This window comes from Alternaria atra (assembly GCF_907166805.1).
Source record: "Alternaria atra isolate CS162 genome assembly, contig: 21, whole genome shotgun sequence".
Lineage (NCBI taxonomy): Eukaryota > Fungi > Ascomycota > Dothideomycetes > Pleosporales > Pleosporaceae > Alternaria > Alternaria atra.
Window position 1 is genome coordinate 4,381,607 of NW_025091319.1, and position 20,103 is coordinate 4,401,709.

Sequence of the window (20,103 nt, forward strand, 5' to 3'; positions counted from 1 at the left end):
TGGCTCAAGCGTTGCACGTGATGGACGCAGTCCGTGCATTGGACCCTTGCTTAGCTCCTTCACGTCGCGGTCCTTAGCAGTCCTGGAGTGCAAGCGCATCATCAACCAACGACGCCGCCCTTCACCCATTCGCATTCGAATATTGAAGTTGGAGTCGCCCATACATACGCCACACTCACCGTCTCTAGCCCCGAACGCGCCACACAAGTATCGTTTTCGACCAGCCACAATGGCGCGTGGTCGCCCTTCTCGAGCTGCAGCGCGTCGCAGTACGCCTGTTCGCAGCGCAACACCACAGCAGGACAGTGACGAAGAAATGGTAGATGTCCCGGAATCGCGCGCCGACACACCCAAGGAAGACGAAGAAGATGCCGAATCAGCAGCTCAAGGAAGCGACGAGGAGGCTGCGCCCTCCGAGCGTTCGCCATCTCCAGCAGTCATCCAGCCATTTCCCCGCAAGAAGCGTCTTGGTCGCCCTCCCAAGAACAGGCCACCAGACTGGAATGTCGTCGAACCCGACAACTCCGAAGGCGGCACACCCGTTAAGCGCAAGCGGGGACGGCCATCAGGCGGAGGTCGAGGACGGCCGCCAAAAGGAGGGCCATCACACACCACGCGCGTCCCCATCGATAAAGAGGGCAACATGATGGATGTAGTCAACGATGAGGTTGACTTGCCGGAAGACGAGGAGGGCGAACAGAAGGTCGATAAACTTGGCAACCTCATGGGTGGACGAGACTATCGTGTGCGTATATTCACCATCAAGGGCAGGGGCGACAGACAGTACATGTTGTCGACAGAACCAGCTCGTTGCTGTGGCTTTAGGGATAGTTATCTGTTCTTCACAAAACACATGAAGCTCTACAAGATCATTATCGACGACGCCGAGAAAAGGGACTTGATCGACCGCGAAATCATCCCACACTCCTACAAGGGTCGTGCCATTGGTGTCGTCACAGCAAGATCAGTCTTCCGTGAGTTTGGCGCGCGCATCATCATTGGCGGTAAAAGGATCATCGACGATTACTACGTCACCGCAGCAAAGGAAAGCGGCGCGGTCGAGGGCGAGCTTGCAGACCCCAACGATAGATTGCCGCCACCTGGGGAGCCATATAACAAGAACCAATATGTCGCTTGGCATGGAGCCAGTAGTGTGTACCATACCGGTGTGCCTAGTGTGCCAACCGCAAATGGCAAGCCTGTGCCTGGGAAGCGAAAGGTTAACATAACCTCCGCTAACTGGCAATTTGAGCATGGACGAGCTGCGAGGTACGCAAAACTTATCCCCAACCCACTTGTAGTCAACAGAGCTAACATATCGTAGCCGATTCAACTCGAATCTCTCCAAGCTACGGAAAGCAAACCTCACTGGTGTCTACGATCCACACACCAATTTGATGTGCTACCCAAAGGTTACACAGCCAACACACGCCCGATGGGAAGAGGTTCCAGCCGAAGAGACCGACGTACCTCCGCTGGTCCGTCGCAAATACCTCGTAGTCGACTCTGTCTTCCAACAACCTCCTTTCGCCGGCTTAGGTATACCTGGACCCGACGGTGACTTTGTTGATGTTGGCACCAATGGCATACCAGTCCTGGATGATGAGGATAAGCTGAAAATGAAGCCTGAAGAACTTCAAAATTTTGAGCAGATTAAGGCTGAGGAACAAGAGTGGCGTAGTCAATGGGGCGGAGAGAGCACTGATGGTGCAAGAGTGAAACCGAAGATAGGTTTCGTGGGCGTTCCGGTTTGAGACATTCAAACCAATCGGAAGTCCGGAAATCTTTGTACTCACATGTTGTCTTAGATACCAGCACTGATTCCAGCACGGCGTGATTTGGCGTACGATATACCAACAGGCCCCATATCTAAGAAAGGGGCTTCAACTCGTTACCACTCGCCATATACCACCCCTGAATGAGGCGCCTCACGAACGTGGCTCTAAATCATTCATAATATACAATGGACTGCCTTTTGACACGAGTAACTTCACCGGTCATGATTATAGATCTATTCACCTCTAACGCCTTTTCCTTTTCCAATCCATTTTCTACTATGTCGCTGTTGGACCGCGCACTGTGTACATGTGGTTGGTGAATGGTGACGACAAGGTCGAGCGCCAAATGCCCCTTGATGATGGAGTGACACCGACATTTTGTTGGTTTCTAGCCTCTATCCCATGCACATTCAGATTGTTACCTTTACTCCTTTGTATGTAACAAGCATTCTGCTTCTTATAAGCAACATCTATCTTGTCTTAGGGCAGATCATTTAATTCATCTTATTTCTGCTTTCATCTATTACATTTGTTACTTACTCTACTTTTTCACACTCCAAGCTTGTATGTCTTCGTTTTGGTATCATGGAACAGGCAATGAGTAAGTCTCGTTTCCCCAGCGTCTGCGCTTGACTTGCTTTATGTGTGTACTTTCCAGTATATAGTGGCACGATTGCTTTACAATACAGTGACGATGGATACTTTAACTACATCATCTCTTTTGGATACATCGTTTCTGCAGAGAGAGGGAATTTCCGACTGCAAATCGTTAGACTAAGTGACCAGTATAGTCATAAGTATGAGCTCCTATACTGCTTGTTCTATCTGGCACTCTCCTAGGTGATGAATCCCTGCAACATGACATTGGAAGATGGATAATCTGTGACCACGCTGCGAAATTCAAGCAGAGTTCGTCGTCGTGGTAGGCCTCGAAGGGAGTCAGCTCACCCCCCTAGAATTCTTTCATGACGATATGATGTAGCAAGTGATGTCTTCACTCTGGCTTTACGACTGCTACAAAAACGGACGGCTGAAAGCAGTGCTTGTTGAACTAGACATTAAGGTCTTGATTATTGGTCTCAGAGGCATGACTTGCGAACGACGTCGCGGCATACAACGAAGCTCTGATGGTAACGCTTACTGTGAGCGTATTTTGGGTTGTGTTGACAATTCGTGATATTACTGGTCTGGGATATGCTTGTGACAGCCAACGTCCTACGGGAATGCCTTGAATAGTTAGTGACACTGGACATGCAGCAGCGATTTTATTGTTATGAATCTGATGCCTAATGTGGCTTTGCTTTAGCTTACTACATCATCTCTACAAAGACGCAGGTTTTCCCGCAGAGCTATTCGAGTATTACTATTGCATGACGTTGAGTAGGCGGCAGCATTCTCGTCAGCATGGTGATGTGGTCTTGAGACCGCTGGGTAGGCGGCAACAAATGCTTCGTAGGTGTTGTCATAGCGTTTTCATATCCTTTCTTGGATCGCCATACATCGGCTCTACGAGCATCAGCCTGCACTGATGTGTTGTCCTGCGATAAGAAGACCACATCTGGTCCGCTGGAGTACTGGTGAGGGTCACACGCTCTCCTGAGCAGCCCGTTAGAGCGTACCCGGTAGGCGGCAGTATTATCGATGCAGACCTTGCGCACCGAGTCAAGAAACTCGGTGGTAAGATCTAGATCGCTGTATTGCAGGCGGCTCCGATGCGATAGGTCCGAATTCTGGTGCCTGAAACGGTGACGAGTCGGTTGGTGGAGCAGAACGCGATGCCCACGACAAAGAACGCACGAGACGCTAGCCCAGTGTTACGCACGCCATTTTTGTTCAAGACCAAATTCTTGCGCAATCTAGTCCAGTGCGTGGCGGCGGCGGAAGATAGTATGACAAGATGACGATAAGGCAAAAGTAATTTCGGTGCCGCAGGATTATGAGAGCAGATCAATGAACCACCGGCTTGTTATTTTCTTACTACCGGAGAGCCTCCGTCTCACATGCTCGTAAAGTTTCAACGGAAACCTCCAGAAGCTCACCAGGGACCTTTTGCTCCAGAAGAGCCGGCGACAAAAGGTCTCGTGTGACGCTTCGGTTTTGAGCAGTAATAAATAAAGGAAGCTAAGGCTAAGCTTCTATGCACCTTCCCTGGTGTTTCCACGAACAAAGGAACTTTACCCCAGGTTGCGCAAATCTTCCGGCAATAGGGCCGCACTATGGAAGTCGTTATAGATTACAAGGTTGTGTGGGGATATGAAGATGTGTGGGTGGAACAGTTAGCGACCCGGCAAAATAGATTGGAACTATGGGGTGCAGATGCTTCGAGAAGGAACGGCTACGGGCCTTCATCTACACGAACCGTGCCTGAAGTGTATGAGCATATTGAGAGCAATAATTGGGGGGTGTGCGTGACTGTGAAGTTGATGCGAAGGGGACTAGATGCAGCGCGGCGTAGGGGCGTATTGGGTTTGGCTGACGGCAACTTACGACATGCTACATCGAACTTGTTTCGTGTCGCCACTGAGGTGCACCGAGTGATACAGGTGGGTCAAATAAGAGAAGGCTAGTATCAGCTCGTGCTACGCCTCGAATCCACGTCGGAGTTCGATAAGCCCGTTCACACCTGCGTCAGAAGAAAGAGAGACAGAAGCCTGGGATCGCGGCCCCATCGTCTGATACTGGTACAGACGGCACAGGAACACAGGAATGGGATCCGGCAGGTTGTAGGACGACGACTGCAACGCCGCTCCCCTGACTTGGGTAGTGAAACGGCGGGCGGGCGGCTGAGTTCCTGAGTTCCTAGCGTAGGGGGGGCGTGTATCGGAGTGGGGTCAATTAGCGTGATCCCGATGCGGACAAGCGCATCAGGGGTCTATGAGTGAGCTTGGCAGCTGCCTATTAAAGGGTCCGTGGATGCCACCTGTCCTCTTCGCCACACAGCCCGGGTCCTAGTGATAATCACCCACTATGCCCACTCATAGCCCCGTCAACCATCGACTTTACAATGGCTCAATACACCTTCGACTCTAGTCTGTTTTCCCAAACCATGAACAATTCAGCCATGACCTCCACGCCTCTTCCCCCACCAACTGTCGAGGCCATGCCTACTACCATCAAGATGGAGATGATCGAGAACTACGACCATTCACCTTCACCCGCACATCACTCCTCCAACTCGTCGGAAGCATCACAAACACCAGCACCTGAGAGCAATGGCTCTAAGCCGGTTAAGAAGCGCAAGTCGTGGGGCCAGGTGCTTCCCGAGCCAAAGACCAGCCTACCCCCACGAAAGCGAGCCAAGACTGAGGACGAGAAGGAGCAGCGACGGATAGAACGTGTAAAGCGCAACCGCCTCGCCGCCCACAACTCGCGTGAACGGAAACGACAAGAATATGAGGTCCTACAAACCGAGAAGGACGAGCTCGAGGCCAACATGCAGGCCTACAAACAAAAGATGGCTGAGATGGAGGCCGAGCTCAGATATTACCGCTCAAAGTACCCTGGCGAAGCACCTCAGCAAGTCTTCGACCTCGCTACACCACCCAGCGACACCTCTTTCGACACCATCTGCCCCGCGCAGATCCCAACATCTTTCCCCAGCCCTCCTGAGTCCATGGACTCGATGGATTCGCCCCGTGACTCATCGTGTCAACCAGAGACACCCCCATCAAGCTTTGAGGCTTCCCCCGAATTCGACTCGACACAATATCCTGCCGCGATATTGTGCGACCTGCCGTGTCAGTCGATTTCGGGAACCTCTCTACGGGCGATCTGGGCCTACCTTTCTCTATTCAACCTTACGCTCCAGTCGACGAGAAGTCTGTCGTCATGGAAAACTTCTTCGACTTTGAACCCTTCCCAAAGTGCAGTCCAACAACGACTGCACCAATGGAACCCGCTTTTAGCATGGTGGACTCTTCTTCGGTCGATGTCTTCGGTCCAACACCCTTCGACCACAGCTCTTTCTCAAACACTTATGGCTTTCTTGACGGCTTTGATGCAAAGTTCAACGACTTGCAGAGTGCCTCTGGCGCAACTTCGGTTAGCGACGAGGCCCTCGCAGCGGGACAACTTTAGCACTATCGCTGTCGCGAAATCCACCAAGGGGGCGAAGAAGCAAGCTGAGTTGGTGGATGGTGGCTGTGGTTCACGACTGATGAGGTCTTCTAGGCCTAAGCAATTGGGTAGGCGTAAGGTACGATCACTGAGGTTAACGGGGGCATTGGGTTGGGAAAACATGGAGTGTGGCATCACTACCGGGCGTGGGATGGCGTTCTGAGCGTGTACACTCTTGTAGCAACAGTTTCGTTTAGACTTGGTAACCTCTCTGGATATTGTTTCCTGGATGGGACATATGGCGGACAAGATACACCAAGGGCTGGTGCCTTTATCTGGCCAAATACCATGATCTACTATTCATTCACATTACTTCCTTCATGCCGTGATGTTTCTGTCATTGTTGTTGATATCTTACCCTTTCCATACTTTTGTTGAGTACCCCACTGCTACTCTAGTGGGTCACCAATTCTCCACGATTCTTCCCTCTTCCAACGCTAAGCATCCTAACCCTCCACTTCGGTCTCCGGCCCAGCTGAGTCGAGACACACTTCGCATGCAGGCTGACGCCAACAACCTCCACTCAACCTACCAGCCCAGCTGACACCAACTTATTCATAGGCCGACTGATGACGTGACCAGACACCTGCAAAAGTCTATTCATAGGTTATTACGGAAGTCAAACATCCGGAATACGAAGTAGTCGTAAACTTCAACTGCTCACTCAGCCCATTCGTATTAGACCCTCGACGAAGAAATCAGTCTTTGCAATGTGGGCGAGGCTTGTCGGTGTTCGCTTACCCACCTAAATTCCTCAACACCATTTTGGCGTTGCAGGGCATTGCATGCAAAACAACAGTACACCGCACGACATGTACACCGCACGACATGTACACCGCACGACATGTACACCGCTTTGCCCCACAAACACCGGATCTAGAACATAGTTGCTTTTACAATGGGCATTTCACATTTGTTGCTTTCATTCGTTACATTCGTAGCTCTCTGGGGCCCTGGCATGCGCAATGCAATGCAACGCAACTACCGATGTCACTCGGAGTCCGTCGTAGATGTTACTCTCTTGACTGCTAGCCAGCCATGTTCATTGGCTGTGGTAATTCCCTTGCTTGCATCGGAATCTCTTCCTAGATGCCGAGCTTTGCACTGCTCTGATAGCTTATTTGGTGACCTGGTCGACGGGCGCAGGCTTGTTTGAGTCGGCGGCTGCTTTGCCTTGGCCCGTGTGGCCTGCCTTTGGTGCGTCGCCGCCGCCAGAGGCGTTCATGCCTTCGATAGCTGTCTTGTGTGTCAGTATTCGCATTCCTTTTAGACATGTCCCTTCCTTCGTTGCTGTCTCCCGAACAGCTTGGGAAGGGGTAGGTGGGGCAGCCGAGTCGTACCTTCGCCCTTCTCAATCTCTGGCAGGGGAGCAACGTTGTTCTTCGCGTGTTGGAGAGTTGCCTGCTATGTGATCAGACTCGAGCTTATGGTAGGTCTTTTGCAGGCGAGGGTACTTACGTCTCCAGAGGCACCGTGAACGGCACTCTGGCCGGCCTCGATGGGGCCGTTGTCTGAGGATCCGTCTCCGTTGCGAGGCATGATGGAATAAGTAAGGTTTGAGTGGTGTAGTAGTTTGTTTTGGTTTGAAGGTAAGAGCAGTGGAGGAGTTGTTGTTTTGAGGGGTAGAAGTTCCTATCGTGTTCAATTTGTGTCATCTCGATGATGTAGATGGCTGTGATGTCATGGTGGAGAAGGGGCACCTGCAGAGCGGGTCATACCCACGTACAACGCTGTTACTGAAGATCATCACGAACCAAATCTTGCTTCATATGCATGTCATTCGAACGAGCGTCACCTTTTCTCTAATCTTCTCTATGTTGTGGTCTCTAGTCAATTAAGGCTGGTAAATGGAGGAGGGATGTTATGACTTCTTGCGAAGCTGATTGTTCGATATTGCAGAGTGTTTGGAGAAAGACATGTAAGGGGATGACAGAGTCTGAGATGAGCGTTTCGTATATTGCTAAACATCACTTGTAACCGAAAATGTATCATGGTAACGAAAAGATGACCTGATAATTTGACCCGCACGCCACTTCTGTCAATGTCCTAGCGGCAGCTGCGAACAAGAGCATGTACACCGTGCTAAGCTAAACGCACATATCAAGGGCTCATCTTGCACTCCTAACCCATCCTACTACACCAACACTGTATCCTACTAGTCCACCCACCCTTTCGCGTTCCTTCTTTGCCTCCTCTTGCCATTTTCTCAACTCACCTACCAGTTCAGAGTCTTTGACAACAATGTCTCCGTGTAGTCGTAGGAACACACTCATCCAAGCCTGAACAAGCTCGTAGTCTCGGCGTTCTTGCAACCTTGCGGTCAACGCCTCGATAAATGTTCGTAGCTCCGTGTAAGGTTCTGTTGTGTCAAGCGTGCGAATCGCGATGTCCGCGGCCGAAGGCGGAAGTGACGAGAGATGAGTTAGGAGAGGCGTATAGTCGGCAGTTTCGCTCGCATGTGCAAGGTGACGACTGAACACATCGGTAGCTGTGGCGGCGCTAGAGCGCGAAGCAAGCGCGGAGCTGGATATGCGGGACTTTGGGTCTTGATCGAGTGGCGCTACGGCGTTGTTTTCTGCTCCCTGAACCTGATTCTGACCAAGGGATGGGAGGAAGAAAGGCGCCTTTTCTGGCGCTTTCGGAGCCTCCTTAGGCTTGTTGCGAGCACGGATGACGTCGAGGTGTAACAGCGTTTGCCAGCGGGACTTGGGAACCAAGCTCAATGTTGTGATCTTGTCGCTGAGTTGGTCCATAACCGGTACTGTAACTTCGTCTTGATCCTCGTCTTCTGCCCTCTCTTCGGTAGCAGCTTCAACAACAGCGACACCACCTTCGCCAGATGCTGTGGGCGCGCTGACCTCGGCAACATCGTCCTCTGTTATTTGACGAGTTGACACATGCGTGAAGAGCGTTCGGTTTGTCCAGATATGCACGCCTACTTCGCCATCTAAGCCGGTGGCAAGGAACTCGCCTGAAGGTGAAAAAGCCACAGTGTTGCATTTTTTGGGAAGCCTCATAGCGTCGATGAGATGACCAGTTGGCAAGTCCCAAACTCTGACGGTGGAGTCTGAGGCCGCAGAAATGATCCACCGGCCATCACTCGAGAAGGTATAATCGAGGGTTTGTAACGCAGCATGAGATTGAGACGCCCACAGTTCTCGAATAAGTTTCTTAGTTGTGATGTCCAATACGCGGATCGAGCCATCGTCACAGCTCAGTGCTATCAGATCACTGTTCCGGTGATAGCGCAGACCGTTGATCTTCGTCATAGGGTACCAGTCGATCTCGTGAAGTAGGATGCCCGTAGCAAAATCCCAGAACTACAACGTGTGTTAACAGATAGAGGATGAGCAAGACGAGACATCGACTTACCTTGACTTTGCCATCATCAGAACAACTTATGAGCGTGCGATTTAGGGCGTCCACAGCTAGACCAGTGATAGCTCCTTTGTGTTTACCTTCTCCCTTTGCGAATTTCCGTGGAGCATCATCCATGAAGTCCAAAGCCTCTTCGGCCTGTAGTTGCCGAAGTTTGTGCTGTTTTGCCTCCACAGGAGTGAGTCGAGCGGGGAACCTGCGTCGGAACTGGCCAGATTGAAGGTTGTACATGTCAATGGAGCCACCGGCGGATCCGACCAAAGCAAACGTGCCGCAAGATGAAATTGCAACGCTTTTGACTTCTGTGCCATCGCCTGTATCGAAAGCCCATCTACCCGCCCGTTTACGGCCCCAGAACCAGGTTCTTGCACTCTTGTCACCAGCGTGCCCCGTGACGATACTCTCCCAACCAGTCATATTGACTTCTGTGGCTTTCTTGTCCTGGCCCTTGACCTTGGATGAGTTGTTCCATATACCTGCTACGCCAGGCATCGCGCCCATGCCACCGTCGCGGTTGAGAGAACAAGCCATGCAGGTGATTGCCGGAGCTTTCAGATCTTCCAACTTGATATGATGCTTGGACGTCTCGGCATTTCCATTCAGCAGGCCCATCTTCTTTGCTTTCTTCTGGATAGCACCCTGGCTGAGCTCTGTGCTTTGCCCATCTCGTCGCAAACTCCAGCCCCACAGACTTCGGTCTTTACTCGCGCTGAGAAGCCATTTGCCGACGTCGTCGGAGCCGTCCGAGTTGGAGGGAAGGAAGCGGAGAGTTGAGACTGGCGCAGCATGGCCGCCACGAGAATGAAGGATGCGAGGTAGGGGCGAGAAGGGTGTTTCGTCGAAGATCCAGCTCTTCAAGGAGTTGTCCAAGCCACTCGACACAATGACTGCCTGTCCAGCAAGGAATTCGATCTTGCTGATACCACCACCAACGCCTCCGCTTGCAGAAGGAGGCGGACCATGAGCTCCCCGGAGGGTACCGGTTTTACGGCCACCTTTGTTGAGATCCCAGAAGGTAATGTCGCCACTGTCACGACTAGCTGTTGCCATGACACCGTCTTCGCGGCCATCATCACCCGCACCCAATCCATCAGTCCTAAAGGAGATGGAGGTTACTGGGTGTTTCTGCGAGCCACCCGTATTCAGGCGCATTATCTCCTTGTCTGCGCGTATATCATGTATCGTGATTGGACCTGATTGGTATGCGATAGCGAGGAGCGACAAGGCGGGCGTCGGCTGTAGTGCGGTCACAGAACCAAAGTCTGCGGCTGGAGGGAGGAGCGTGTACAGCAGCTTTCCGGTGCTGATGTTCCATATCTCGACAGATCCATCGGCTCGACCCACGAATATCTTATTCAGATAGGTAGGCATGTTGCAGATGCAGCCAGAGAGGGCACTGGAAGAGGCGCCTTGGAGGGTCGTGTAGTGCTCAAAGGTAGCTGTCCTCCAAATTTCGATTTTGGTCTTGCCGCATCCTACAATCCATTCTCCCAGAACTACCAGTCTTGTGATGCGCTGTATGCCGCCGCGTGGCATCTCTAGCTCTGCAGTCTTTTTTCCGCGCTGGAATACCCACACGCCGCCCTGGGTGTTGGACTTGGGGCTTGACCAGGCCGCAAATACGACCTTCCTCCATGCCAACGTTGCAGTGATATCCTCGGGTGTCTGGGGCCGAGTTATGAAGACAAGGTTGAGTCCGCGCTTAAGATCGTAGGTTTGTAGAGAGCGGCCGACGGAAGTTGTGATTTGGAAGGTGGTCTTGCCGAGGGGGAGTGTGGTGAAGGGGACGCTTGTAGGCGACACTAAACCAACAGTCTATCACGGGGTCAGTTATGCGCAAGTATTTGATCGCATCGTTGAAGCTTACTCGGAATGGCGCAAAGATCTTAGACTGGCGGACCAGCGACGCAGAGTTCTTTTCGCCATTGCTCTGTGTTTTCTGGCGCTTCGTTACTGGACCACTGCCGGTACTTTCCTGTACCTTTGGGCCTGCCATGTTATGTGTAGTTTGGGGAAGGACGACTAAAGCGCATGCATGGACTGGTGTTCTCGCAACCTCGGACGGCGCGACCAAAAATTTGGAACACGAGATGAGATTAAAATCAGATAAGATAAGATAAGATAAGATCTAGCACAACCATCGCCAAGGGATCGACACAGGGGGTGCGTCTCCTATCTTCGCATAGCACAAATGGTAGCAGTACCTGGCTTCCGCATCTTTACTCAAGTTTACAGCGCAAGTATACATGTACGTTAGCGCGCTTGTAAGGTGTCGATCATTACTGCAACACGCTTGAGCCTATTTTACACTCGCCAGCTACAAGTCTCGCCGGGCGGGATCCGTTCCGATGTGATGTGCAACACGTGGCGCACATGTAGACTCGCCGCAGCCCAAGAGTGGCCATCTAGAGCTCGAAACGGCACAGCATATGCATTGCGGCGCACAAGACTGTCCATTAATATCATGGGGTTGGACCATGCTGCCAAGTTGCGCTGAGTGACGTACTGTTTGTGAGCTGCTGTCTCGAATTTCTTGACATCTATAGAGCCATCTCCTACTGCGCACCCAAAGACATGAGGAAGCCGTGAGGATACTGTCGCCATAGTCCATTGTGCCAGCTCAGCTCTCTCGCGATCCCGTCCAACTAACCCCGCGACGCACGGGTCCACGGCGTAGTATGGAGCAGCCGCTCTCACGTACAGCGAGTTCTGAGAGCACACGGTCATGGCAACAACTCTCCAGTGCAAGCGGCGCATCAGCAGCAGGTCGCAAGGCAAGATGGAGCGAGCCCGAGACTGGCGGAAGCAACGTAGAGCGTCCCAGTGTGTCAGTCCCCGCGCATGGTGCAGCGGCGATTCGACAGAGCCTGCCTGCGCGCCGCCCCTCCAAGGCATCTGATAGCAGTCTCTTTGAGTATTTTGGACATGCCTGGTCTGGCTCTGCTGTCGACGACTCGGATGCCACGCCAACGCTAGAGAGCACCCGGGGAAGTCTTGCCAGTGCCCCAGTAAATCCTCTGCTGCTGCCGGATTCTTTCCGACATCCGCGATCTGACGTCGGCACTGCAGCAGCCACAGAGTCGAAGCGATTGTCTATATCTTCTTTTGTGTCGGCCATCTCCAATCGCGGATACAGTTGGAGTGGGAAAACTTCGGTAACGGGCTCTGAACCGGAAGGTACGTACGTCATGCGTCGGCATGGCCTCGTAACTTTTTCACATGCACACTGCAGACATTGACCCACTGACTCTGCACAGCCAGGATGGAGAACCCACACGGCACCACGACGGCCACCTCGTCGCTCTCCGTCACTACCTCGAGCCAAAATGGCAGTCTCGGCACAAAAGCGTCGCCTACGCAATTGTTATTTCCACAGGACCAAGCAGCCAGCAATCCGTCCGCCAGCCCCAACACCGCCCCAGTCCTCCCCGCGTCTCCCCACACTGGCCAACCGCCTCTGTCAACGCAGCCCCGCCGCTCACGAAGCCGGACAGCGCAGAGACGCATCAGCGGAAGCACAGCTACTAGCAGCAGCCCGGCAAGCCGAGAAATGAGGGAGAAGAAGCCGACAAAGGGCATAATTGGTGTATGTGCACTCGAGTCCAAAGCTCGTAGTAAGCCTGCGCGCAACATCTTTGGCAAGTTGGTGGATGAGTTTGAGGTCAAGATCTTTGGCGACAAGATCATCCTAGATGAGGCTGTGGAGAACTGGCCAGTGTGCGACTTCCTCATCTCCTTCTTCTCTGATGGCTTCCCACTCGACAAGGCCATTGCCTACACCCGGCTGCGCAAGCCCTTCTGCGTAAACGACCTACCTATGCAACAGGTGCTATGGGATCGCCGCCTGTGTCTTGGTATACTGGATAAGCTCAGCGTTCCCACACCAAAGCGCATTGACGTCAGTCGAGATGGCGGACCGAAGCTACCGTCAGCTGAATTTGCCAAGGCGTTGTATGAAAGAACAGGCCTGAAGCTGGAAGGACCTGAAGACGGCACTGGTGGAGGGTTTCAGGCTCCGAAGAATATTGAACTCATCGACGATAACAACACTATCCGCGTCGACGGTGTTACCCTTACAAAGCCATTTGTGGAGAAGCCAGTGAGCGGTGAAGACCACAACATTCACATCTACTTCCACAAAAAAGATGGCGGTGGTGGCCGGAGATTGTTTAGGAAGATCAACAACAAGAGCTCGGAAAAGGATGAGACCCTCGACGTACCGAGGGCAATCCTTGAACCGACAGGCAGCTACATCTACGAGCAATTCCTGCAAGTGGAGAATTCTGAAGATGTCAAAGCCTACACGGTCGGACCAAACTTCTGTCATGCCGAGACCAGAAAGTCTCCAGTGGTTGATGGTCTTGTTAAGCGCAACCCAAGCGGCAAGGAAGTTCGATATGTCACGAAACTGAGCGAGTCAGAGGCGGCCATTGCAGCCAAAATCTCAGAAGGATTTGGCCAGCGAGTGTGTGGGTTCGATCTACTGCGCACTGGAGACCAGAGCTACGTTATCGATGTAAACGGCTGGAGCTTTGTGAAAGATAATGGCGATTATTATGACAAGGCAGCCAACATCCTAAAAGACATGTTCCTGAAGGAGATTGCGCGTAAACAACGCAAAGACGCCGCTCAACACGCTGCTGCCGACGCGCAAGCCGGTACAGACATCCCTACGAAGGGCTCTTCGGGCCACCGTAAGACTCTTGGGAAGCTCTTCAAGAGTCCCAGTATGTCAAGAATGGGAAACCATACTCACAATCTCCAACATATGCGGCAGTCCAACACTATGCCTTCGTCACCCGACACATCACTCAGTTCTACACCTATCGCATCCTCACCTAGTTTTGAGAAACCCAATCCTACCGCAGTGCTGAGCCCTACAGCTTTCACTTCTACATCAACGCCCGAAGGCCCGGCATCTGAGCCGGACATCACGCTTCCGCCTGCATTCGAAGAAGACGATCTGCAACTTGAACCGGAAAGGTCAATGTCAGAAGATCATCTGGAGGTACCCCCTCCGGCAACGGCGGCGCAGTGGAAGCTCAAAGGTGTTGTGTCAGTCATTCGACATGCAGATCGCACTCCGAAGCAGAAGTTCAAGTACACCTTCCACTCTAAGCCATTCGTCGACCTGCTCAAAGGCCACCAGGCCGAAGTGCTACTGATTGGGGAGATAGCGTTGCAAAGTGTGAGTGATGCCGTCAAGCTGGCTATGGACGAAGGTCTGGAGGACCCAAAGAAGCTGCGCGAGCTCCAATTGTATCTGAACAAGAAAGGCGCGTGGCCTGGAACTAAAGTGCAAATCAAGCCAATGTTCCGGAAAAGAAGAAAGGAAGAGCTGCTACCAGGAGAGACTTTGCCTGAAGAGACTCCTGAAGCACAAAAGCTGGAGTCAACTGCTGAGGCCAAGGAAACGACTGGGCCTACTGACGAGGACGACAGACCCGAGCCGCTTAAGAACAGGAGTGATTCCATGTCTGGTGTTACCTTGTCCCGTATTACCGCGCAAGATAACAACATGGTGCTGGATAAGCTACAACTGATCATCAAATGGGGAGGTGAGCCGACGCACTCCGCTCGACACCAAACACAGGACATGGGCGCGAACTTCCGCAATGACCTTCTGTTGATGAACCGGGATGTGCTAGATGATGTTCATATCTTCAGCAGCTCGGAGCGACGAGTTACCACCAGTGCGCAGATATTCGGAGCGTCGTTCTTGGAGAAGGAGCAATACCAATCTGAACACATCTCAGTCCGCAAGGACCTTCTAGACGACTCGAACGCGGCAAAGGATGTCATGGACAAGGTGAAGAAGAAACTCAAGACTTTGCTACGCGCAGGCGACAAAGCCCCACCTCAGTTTGCGTGGCCAAAAGACGTGCCAGAGCCCTACATTGTCGTTCGGCAAGTGGTGGATCTGATGAAGTTTCATCAGCGCGTTATGAACCACAACTTCAAGAAGATCGAATCTGAAGCGATCTCGTCGCTAGCTGCACTCGCATCTCCACCGGGCGGAGCACAGCCGTCAGGGCAGTCTCAGTACACTAATGTTAACCATATCCAATCACGTTGGTGCTGTAATGAGGGCCCTGAACTATTCAAAGAACGGTGGGAGAAGTTGTTCAAGGAATTTGGAGACGCTGATAAAGTCGATCCAAGCAAGATATCTGAGCTGTACGACACAATGAAGTTCGACGCTTTGCACAACCGCGCCTTCCTTGAATGGGTGTTCACGCCTGACGCCAGCTTTGTGGATGAAGACTCAGTTGCGGACGGATCGAAACAGACAACACCCGACAACAGTTCCGGCAAGTCGATATCAGTTGGTCCGGGCCCATCAGAAGCTCAGCTGAAGGCGGAGGCGAAAGAGAAGGAGCAAAGCACAGAGAAGACCCACGAGCGTGGTAGCCTCTCCCATCGTATGGGTTTCAGGCGCAAGTCCGAGCTTACAGTTAAAGCTCCGGCGCCTCCGTCATATGTACACGAGTCGTACTTCAAGCTATATTCTGGTCTCGGGACTGCGGCCTCCAAGGCACAGACCGATGCGCGACTTGTCAAGCTACGTGAGATGTATCATCTCTGCAAGGTCTTATTTGACTATATAGGGCCACAGGAATATGGGATTGAGAGCGAGGAGAAACTGGAGATTGGCCTGCTTACATCGCTTCCATTACTCAAGGAGATTGTTGGGGACCTGGAAGAGCTTCAGGCGTCCGACATGCCGAAGAGCTTCTTCTACTTCACCAAGGAATCACACATCTACACACTGCTCAACTGCATCTTAGAGGGCGGTATCAAGACCAAGATCGAACGCAATGCTATTCCAGAGCTCGATTACTTGTCGCAGATCAACTTTGAGCTCTACGAGTCGGAGAATGCCAGTATCGATGACAAACCGCACACCTTCAACTACAGTATTCGCATCACGCTATCGCCAGGTTGCCATGCCTTCGCCCCACTTGATGTGTAAGTCAAACTCTCCATTCCAATGTGTCCCAATAGTTCACTAACGTGGATAGCCAACTGGACTCACGCCATATGATTGGCTTCGCACCCCGTCGCAGCCTCACTCTTCACCAAGACTGGAAAGAGGTCCTTGAGACTCTTCGCGCAAAGTTCCATACGTAAGTGTCTCTCCACCATTTTACCTTACTGTAGAAACCTATATTAACAATGTCTAGCGTCAAACTTCCCAAATCCTTTGTCGCCATTGATCTCAGCGAGAAGGTCCCCGAGGCTTTCGACCGTAGCACGAACGGGAAGGGCAAAGAGCATAACATGACAGAGAGTGAAGAACGGGGTCGATCAGATGAGAGGGACGAAGACGCTTCGCACATACCCATTGCAAACGAGAAGGGCGAAATAATAAGCCCTGGAGAGATCGTGAGTCCAGAGCGCCTGGCGCTGAGCAAAGAGATCAGCCCAGCAGGCCTGCCGCCACCTGTGCTAGACCTAGAGAAGGAGTAAACAGAAGACAGACTTATCGATAGATTGGGCGATTGTTTTAGCATCAACACATTTTCATCCATTGGTCGGGGTTTGGCAAGTCAGCCTACTATCAATTGCCAAGACCCTCCAAGTTCCTCCAGCATCCAAGGCGCCCGGTCCTCCAGTATTCAACAATTTCACAAACCCCTGCAGTGTACTGCAGCAACCTAATTAGTGTCTTGCGGCAGCCTGGTAGTTAGCAATCAGACATCTATGCAGGTACACGTTTCTAGTAGCGCTCACAGATACTTTCCTATTGCAGTAAGGAATATACATAGTCCAACTGCGTTCTCTCCCACGTACGACTACTACTTATATTTGCGATAGTTCTCATTCGAGAGCCTTTACTTGTATATATATCGTATGGGTTTGCGGAAGTCATGAGTGGCTCCTCAGTTATGGGTCGTCGCAGTACCGTGGTTGCAGTTGATGGCAACCAAGGTATGGCATCACGGATTCGTGCACATAACGATGTGAGTCAAAGGGAGAGATTGTATAAAGTGACCGCATAACGCGTAGTCACACATTTACGCCGCAAAGCCAGCCACCCAAGCAAACATCCTACTCAGCCAACAACTTACACCGGGCCTTCCCAGTGCGGTAGCCACACGGCAAAGCTCCGCCTCTGCGTACTCGCCTCGCCACACTTACGCATCGAAATGGCGTTGCCGATAACAATCCTACTCCTTACTCCGAACGGCGTACCCCACTTCCGCCTTGTGAACCCAGTTGTGGTAGTGGCGACGGTCGCCCAGGAAGCCATTGGCCGCTTGGCAAGACACTTCCGGCAGATGCGCGCTCCATCAAATATGTGTGCCCTCAATCTTCCCTGGGAGATCATCCTGATAATTGCAACACATCTCGACGAATGCGCCCTGGTATGTCTTGCGTTGACCTGCCAGAGTCTCTACGGTCTCAGGGAACGACGCAGTCTGCCCCTAGAATTGGCAGAGAAGGAAAAGCTGTTGCTATTGCTCGAGAAAGACATTCCATTCCTCTATTACTGTCATTTTTGTATAAGGCTGCATCGTTGGCATGGTCGCTGGAGCAGATCCATTGCTCCGTGGTACGAAGACTGTCTACCTTGCAAGCGAGGCCTAAGCAAGCACCTCCACCTCCCACTTATCTGCCACATCTCTTACTATAGTGCACGCTTGGTCATGAACAGACATTCCTACGGATCCAAATACGGCTTGCCTCTTCATGTACTCAATGAACGAGCCCAATCCTATACTCACTCGGATGGAGTCGTAAGCTCGGTATCCCAGAATGCACGCATCTTCAACGACCAACTTCTGGTACTGTCAGTCATAACCATGACACATCCGCGAGGTGATTCGGTATTACTCAGAAGAGGCATCCACTCTCATGGACACCCAATCTGCAATCATCTCATTCTTGCGCAAGGATATCCTGAATCCGTTCCCATACAGTTTCCCGAGCTCGCTGAGAATGGAAACGCACCAAGCCAGTGTCTGGCCTGCACCCCGGCGTTCGGATCCTGTAACTTCTGTCTGACAGACTATAGCCTCAGCATATCCTGGCAAGGTGCAAAGAAGGGATACAAAATCGAGGTGCTCGTTCATCGCGGGTTGGGTGATTGTCGCACGCCATCCAGTTGGCATTGGCGTACTATCTCAACATTCTATTCAGCTGATTCGGCTGGAGAACTCAGATCAGCGTGTTGGCCAGATCACAGACCTGGAAGTGTTCGAGACCAATGGGATAAGGCTGGCGGCATCGTGTAGGTCACTGATGGCGCATGGCGGAGAGCCACATGATGGTGATTGTGAAATACATCACGCGCTTGTCAATATAATGGCATCTACGCACTTCTGGCTCGCAGAAAGCTGCTTTCACTAGAACTCTCCAGTTCCTATTCTTCTCCACCATTCTTTCACAAAGCTCAATATTCCTAATATATAGCCTCAAAAGCCAAAGCTGGTGCCCTACACAAGTACTCATTCGAGAAGATGCAGCTTATATTAGTGGAATTGCTACTACAAAAACACTCACGTGCAGACCAGCTTCATCTCAAGTAACCTGCCCAACTTTGCGCTGCAGGAGCCGCGTTTGCTGCAGCAATTGCGCTAGCAACATCGCCCTTTGGGCTATCCAGTCCAATCTCAAAACCATCATAACCACAACTGGTCGGCGCTCCAGCTTCAGAACCGTCTAAGCCAGGGACGATCTGCCAATAAAGCTTCACCATACGTCAGCATGTCTTTCGTCAAGTATGTACAGCTCTCGTGCTTACCCAAGGAACTCCAGCATCATTGAATACTTGGACCTGCATGTCGAAAGAGTCTTGGAAGTCAGTCGAAACACCCCACTCTTCCATCATGATGTTCTTTCCTGCAGCTTTCGCTCCACTCAATACCTCCTTGTCGCCGGTAACGTAGTAGGCCCAGTCAGACGCCTTGCTCATGTAACCATGCATACTGATGATGTCGATTGTATCGCACTGCATGGCCTTCTCCAGCGTATTGAACTCGTGGTTACAGCAATAGTGTGATCCGCCAATACCGCCGGTGGTGACCTTGACGTTAGAAGATCCGAGAGCATTGCGCATTACTCCAGCACGGCCACACAGCCAATCGTCCGGATCGTTACCGTTCAACTTGTCAAGCTGCTTGATCAGAGGCTCGTTCTGGAGGTCGAAAGCCATAATCACCTGATCTAGGTCTTTCCAGGCTTCGCCGAAGTTTGGCGACTGGTAGTTTAGGATCTCTACCAGTCGCTTGTCGTAGTCTGCTTTGGCTTCGGTTGAGAAATAGAAGGTAGATGCGTCGGTATACTTTTGGCAGTACGCATCACATGCTACGTCGCCAGTTAGTGAGTTGGCGTTATGGGGAGAAATGATAGCCTTCATCCCATTGTCGTGAAGTAGCTTCAGCGTGTCATCCAGCGCAGCCAAGACAGTCTTATCATACACGCCGATAGTCGTTTCGAGCGGTGGCACGGAATTGGCGATAGTGCTTCCTTTCAAGCACCCTGCATCAATATTTGTCGCTACACACCGATTGTCAGCACTGAATTCCCTCTTTCTTCCAGTCCGCCTCTACAAGGATGCATGGAGGCTACAAAGAGGTTCGGGATTGTACACGGGTGAATTACCCCATAGCCTTACGACCTTGGCCCCCCATCCAGCGAGCGTTTCAATATATGTCTTCTGCTCGGACGTAGGCAGCACGTGAAGAAAGTACTCGTTGCTTCCTGCGAAGGACGTCGAGATTTGTCTCCGTGTTGGTACGAAACATTCTACCATCATTCCTGCTAACCCGACTAGGACAGCAAAGACCGCACGGCCGTGCATGTTGGAGTTGTTGGTAAGTTTGCT

At 51.9% G+C, this 20,103-nt stretch overlaps 6 protein-coding genes across 6 annotated transcripts; 3 read left to right on the forward strand and 3 right to left on the reverse strand.

Moving 5' to 3' along the window:
- Positions 1–229: 229 nt before the first annotated feature.
- ALTATR162_LOCUS1891 (uncharacterized protein) lies at positions 230–1,754 on the forward strand (the record flags this gene model as incomplete). Its single annotated transcript, XM_043309491.1, has 2 exons — positions 230–1,269; positions 1,325–1,754. The coding sequence occupies 2 exons, from the start codon at positions 230–232 to the stop codon at positions 1,752–1,754; spliced, it is 1,470 nt and encodes a 489-aa protein (XP_043165426.1).
- Positions 1,755–4,782: 3,028 nt separating this feature from the next.
- Positions 4,783–5,855, forward strand: ALTATR162_LOCUS1892 (uncharacterized protein; the record flags this gene model as incomplete). The annotated part of the gene is made up of 2 exons (XM_043309492.1): positions 4,783–5,515; positions 5,587–5,855. The coding sequence occupies 2 exons, from the start codon at positions 4,783–4,785 to the stop codon at positions 5,853–5,855; spliced, it is 1,002 nt and encodes a 333-aa protein (XP_043165427.1).
- Positions 5,856–7,011: 1,156 nt separating this feature from the next.
- On the reverse strand, positions 7,012–7,433 carry ALTATR162_LOCUS1893 (uncharacterized protein; the record flags this gene model as incomplete). Its single annotated transcript, XM_043309493.1, has 3 exons — positions 7,012–7,130; positions 7,235–7,295; positions 7,353–7,433. 3 exons carry the CDS (start codon positions 7,431–7,433, stop codon positions 7,012–7,014), a joined length of 261 nt encoding a protein of 86 aa, XP_043165428.1.
- A 569-nt stretch (positions 7,434–8,002) lies between these two features.
- On the reverse strand, positions 8,003–11,268 carry ALTATR162_LOCUS1894 (uncharacterized protein; the record flags this gene model as incomplete). The annotated part of the gene is made up of 3 exons (XM_043309494.1): positions 8,003–9,214; positions 9,267–11,087; positions 11,140–11,268. The coding sequence occupies 3 exons, from the start codon at positions 11,266–11,268 to the stop codon at positions 8,003–8,005; spliced, it is 3,162 nt and encodes a 1,053-aa protein (XP_043165429.1).
- A 682-nt stretch (positions 11,269–11,950) lies between these two features.
- Positions 11,951–16,742, forward strand: ALTATR162_LOCUS1895 (uncharacterized protein; the record flags this gene model as incomplete). The annotated part of the gene is made up of 5 exons (XM_043309495.1): positions 11,951–12,449; positions 12,530–15,838; positions 15,881–16,241; positions 16,295–16,399; positions 16,457–16,742. The coding sequence occupies 5 exons, from the start codon at positions 11,951–11,953 to the stop codon at positions 16,740–16,742; spliced, it is 4,560 nt and encodes a 1,519-aa protein (XP_043165430.1).
- A 2,050-nt stretch (positions 16,743–18,792) lies between these two features.
- Positions 18,793–20,079, reverse strand: ALTATR162_LOCUS1896 (uncharacterized protein; the record flags this gene model as incomplete). The annotated part of the gene is made up of 3 exons (XM_043309496.1): positions 18,793–18,966; positions 19,021–19,775; positions 19,848–20,079. The coding sequence occupies 3 exons, from the start codon at positions 20,077–20,079 to the stop codon at positions 18,793–18,795; spliced, it is 1,161 nt and encodes a 386-aa protein (XP_043165431.1).
- Between the last annotated feature and the right edge of the window lie 24 nt (positions 20,080–20,103).